The following is a 4,629-nucleotide window of genomic DNA, read 5'->3' on the forward strand; positions in this document are numbered from 1 at the left end:
TCACATTAAAAAATATATTTTGCACACTGCAAATCATGTTTATGTTTTTAAATCATGTTTTGGCATGTGGCGCCACCTACCGCCGTCTACCTATCATTGCAGTCGGTAGAGTTTCAGCTGCCAAGCAAGTACGGGTTGCCAGTTACGTCAGAAAACGAAACCTAAAAGACCTCAGTGTTTTGAATTTGAATGTAGTAACTGTTTTTGGCCACATTCTTACATATGGCACCTTTAATGTTATGGTTAGATATTAACTGGTTACGGTAAAGGTTAAGGAAAACACTTTGTTTCGGCTGTCCACGTGAACGGAAGTCAGGTCAGTGTCCTAAGAAGAATAGCTGCACAGACCTGTGTGTGTGTGTGTGTGTGTGTGTGTGTGTGTGTGTGTGTTTGTGTGCTGTACCCTATACCTCGGGGTGGGAGCAGGAGCAAGGTGACATGTCCTTTGTTCCCAGCATATAAATGCAGGAGCCTGCTCGCTGAAGGGCTGCTGGCTGCTGACAACCTTACACAAGGTCACAAACCTCCAGCAGCTCAGATCTTCACTAAAGCGCCATCAGGTCTCATTCGTCGCTGCTATAACCGTCCAGTTCAAGCATGGCAACCCGATGGGGACTCTGTGGTGCTGGGAAGATCAGCCATGACTTCAGCGTGGCCATGAAGACTCTGCCTCCAGGAGATCACCAGGTGCTCTGTGCACACGAGATGCACGTCTTTGTAGTTGGACAGAGCTGCTGACAGAGCAACAGTGTGATGATGTCTGTCTTCTCTCATGTGCAGATAGCAGTCATTGCGTCTAGGAGCTTGGAGAGTGCCAAAGAGTTTGCCAAGAAGCATGGTATTCCTAAGGCTTATGGCAGCTACGAGGAGCTGGTCAAAGACCCGGACGTCGGTGAGTGAGGAGCAAAGTATGACTTGGTTGCACAGGCGTTTTTTGATACGATGTGTTGTTCCTCACAGACGTTGTGTACCTGGGAGTGCTGCACACTGAACACTGGCGAGTTGGTCTGCTCTTCCTCAACGCTGGAAAGAACGTGTTGTGTGAAAAACCTTTCGCCATGAACTCCGGACAGGTGAAAGAGCTCGTCGCTGCTGCAAAGAAGAACAAGGTCTTCCTGATGGAGGTGAGGTTTAAAAGATGTAGTCACTTGCACGTCAAAGGTGTTGCCGTGGGTTCAGTTATGGCATAAATAAAAAAAAACAGTATTATGTGGAAAAGGGATTTGGCTTTTATTCAAGAAAAATGAAGCTGAGCTGACCCACACTCATATTCACTCGCACACAATCTAATCTTTAAAGCAGTGCTTTGACATCTTCTAATACACATATCCACTTCAATGATAGTCAAATCAAAAATCATAAACCCTGAATCCCCAGGGGGAATTTATGGCTTTGGTTTGCAAACAACAACAAAAAAAACATCTTGTCCTGCCATGTTTGAGCAGCACATCAGGCACAGTACTCACTCAGACATGAAGAACTGTGCTCAACTCCAGTATTAACTTTTATACTCACATTCCCTGTCCCTCCCAGGCCATCTGGTCCCGCTGTTTCCCCGTGCACGCCGAGGTGCGCAGGCTGCTGGTGGAGGAGGCAGTTGGGGAGGTGAAGCTGGTAAAGGCCGACTTTGGCTCCCCTCAGCTCCACGTCGCTCGTTCGGTGAAGAAAGAGTTAGGCGGCGGAGCGCTGCTAGATATCGGAGTGTACTGCCTTCAGTTTGTCCTGATGGTGTTCAACGGAGAGAGGCCAGAGTCCATCCAAGCCACAGGAGTGCTGCTTGACTCAGGTATGATTATTAAGCACAAATCAGCAATTGCAAATGTTTAACTCGCTTGATACAGCTAACCATAAGGAACTTGGGGGAAAATGTGACAAATTGAACAATAAGACAGAAAATTGCATCTTTTTAAGGAACAGTCCTAAACACAAACACCTCAGAGAAGAATTCTTCCCACAGGAAATCCCACTTTTATCTCTAATGTCAAAATAATCTAAATTCTCCCTGGAGAATACAGTAGTAAAAGTGACAGCGGGGTTATGTAGCTGCAGAGACAATTACACTTCATTGTTCACGTAATTATCATCTCCTTGTCTCGTGCTTGAACCTCAAACCGTCGTGACACGTATGGAAAGCGATGCTGAATAGAAGCGAGTTGACTTTACTTAAGTGTGCTGATTAAACTCTGCGATGGTGAAGTGATGTCAAGTGGGCCGAGCTGAATGGAACGTGAATTCTCCCGCAATATCAGCTATGTGTTACGATTAGAAATGACGCGTTCATGTTAATGTTTGTGTTTCAGGAGTGGATGAATCAATAGCGGTGGTGATGAAGTTCTCCGGGAGCAGGATTGCCTTGTGTTCCTTTTCAATCGCCGCTCGATTTCCAAACGATGCTGTCATCAGTGGCACTGAGGGCTTGATCAAAGTATGCTATGCCTGTGCTTATCAAATACTGATATATAGATTAACAAACAACTGATATGGGGACATGCTAGAGATGTGGAAAGACTAAGATGGCCCCTTTACATTCGATTAACGCATCCTCACCCAATTCATTTCATGGTCTGCAGTATTTGCAGTGTTAAGTAACATAAATGCATATATTTCCCCCCCCACCAGGTTGTTGGCCCCATGCACTGTCCGACCACACTGGTTGTGAATGACATAGAAACGGAGTATCCTCTACCTGAACCATGCCTCCCTCTGAACTTCACCAACAGCACTGGGCTTCGCTATGAAGCAGAGGAAGTGAGGCAGTGTCTGCTCCAGGGTAGGTCTTTACAAAAGGAAAACGCTGGGTTTGTAACATGGAGCCAACACTCTAGTTTCAAAGTTAAAGGTCCAACGTGTAAGAATTAGTGGCAATAATGAATGGTGAGACCGTAACAAACAAAGGTCTCCTTTCACATAGCCTTCCCATTTTTTCATCAGGGAACCACAGTGACCTTTGCATAACAGAGAGGATGTTCATCTTTAAAACAGGAAATGCAGCGTCTGACTGGTTTGTCTGTTTGGCCTGCTGTAGAGACATGATGGCAGCCTCCGTAAAGCATAAAAGGGACTTTTAAACCTGATTGTGTGCCTATTGACTTTTATTGTAGTATTTGTTGTGGTTGATTCGGAAGTTGAAGGAGGTGAATTTGTAGATATTTCATTTATGTGTCATTTATTTTTCATTTTAAACGGGGTTGGGCCCGTTCATCTGTTATAATTTTGTCTGGCAGACAAGTGTCGTACTCCTGTATGTGCTCATCAGACTCATTCAAAATCAAGTGTTCGCCTCTTACTCAGTATTACACTCCTGTTTTTTAAATTTTTTTTGCTTTCTATGTTAATTTGCATAATCTTTACCTCCTCTCGTTGAAATCATGCATGCTTCCATTGTGCGCCTGTGCATAATTAAACTGTGGCATGATTATGCTGTTCAACCCCCCCTATTTTCTCAGGACTTAAGGAGAGCCCACGGATGCCTCTGGGTGAGTCTGTCCTACTGACGGAGATCATGGACGAAATCCGGAAACAGGTGGGAGTCGTCTTCAGCCAAGACAGCCAATGAAATCAACCTGAAGCCAAGCTGTTTCACCTGACCTCGACCTACTCTGGTGGAGGAGGGGAAGCTGCTTGAGGCAGCGTTTGCATGTTTGGTTCAAGCAGATCACCGAGGGAACTGGGCTGACACACGTCATGTCATTTTTTTTTAAGAGTTAACACAACCAATTAAACATCATGAGTGAATAAGAGTAGAGTATGTACACTATACATAGGTACCATGGTGATTTCAAAAACACATCATACTGTATGTCAAACATGTTCCTGCTCTTAAAAATCCAATAGAAATCCTAGGAAACCACAGTGTAAACAGACGACCGTGTTGTGCGTCAACATCCCGTAATCGATGCCTATAGGCTCTTTAAAGACAAAACCCAGCTGTCACTCTGAAGCGTGTGATTGATGAATCCAATGAAGGACTGATTGTGAAAGCTGTGTTTCATTTCAAGTATCATCCGCCCGCAGAGGAGAGGAAGAGACTTGGGGAGAGGCACATTTGAATCAAACTGTCATGGCTGACCCTCGCAGCCGTGGACAAATAGATTCATGTTCACTGGGGGAAAAAAGTAGGTTATTCTGTCTGCTTTTCAAGGTTGGAACAGATAAAAAAAAAGAGGCCTGTATGAGTCAGCAAAGAGCACAGCTCATTTACTACTTGCTCTCAACCTTTTGGGGCTCACTGGATTCTTTAATAACCAGAGGATGTCTCATTGATACACTACACATCCACGAATGACACTTTTTCAGAGAAGGCACGTATTCATTTGAGAGGAAGTTTGCATACTTTTACATACATATTTTTAATAAAGGTCACATATTTTTCTGTCACAACACAATTAGTCATACTCACAGTACAAAGTATGCAAATCATGACAAATATACCTGAACAAAAAGATCATGTTCTTACCAGCTCGAAAAAAGGCTTCATTTTTGGACAACCCTGTGACCTTGAACGACTGTCTTCAGAGGACATTACATTGATTTAGATACATTTCCCGGAGATCACTGACCATAACCTTAGCTACTTGCTTAACCCTAATCCTAACCTTATCCTCACTTTATGTTACGTTATGGGGATTT

At 44.1% G+C, this 4,629-nt stretch overlaps 1 protein-coding gene across 1 annotated transcript; it reads left to right on the forward strand.

Annotated features, from left to right (window-relative positions):
- Positions 1–597: 597 nt before the first annotated feature.
- Positions 598–3,556, forward strand: dhdh.1 (dihydrodiol dehydrogenase, tandem duplicate 1; the record flags this gene model as incomplete). The annotated part of the gene is made up of 7 exons (XM_083901071.1): positions 598–687; positions 781–892; positions 961–1,124; positions 1,534–1,786; positions 2,301–2,425; positions 2,620–2,770; positions 3,447–3,556. The coding sequence occupies 7 exons, from the start codon at positions 598–600 to the stop codon at positions 3,554–3,556; spliced, it is 1,005 nt and encodes a 334-aa protein (XP_083757197.1).
- Positions 3,557–4,629: the final 1,073 nt, after the last annotated feature.

The sequence above is a fragment of the Microchirus variegatus genome (assembly GCF_963457635.1).
Source record: "Microchirus variegatus genome assembly, chromosome: 14".
Taxonomy (NCBI): domain Eukaryota; kingdom Metazoa; phylum Chordata; class Actinopteri; order Pleuronectiformes; family Soleidae; genus Microchirus; species Microchirus variegatus.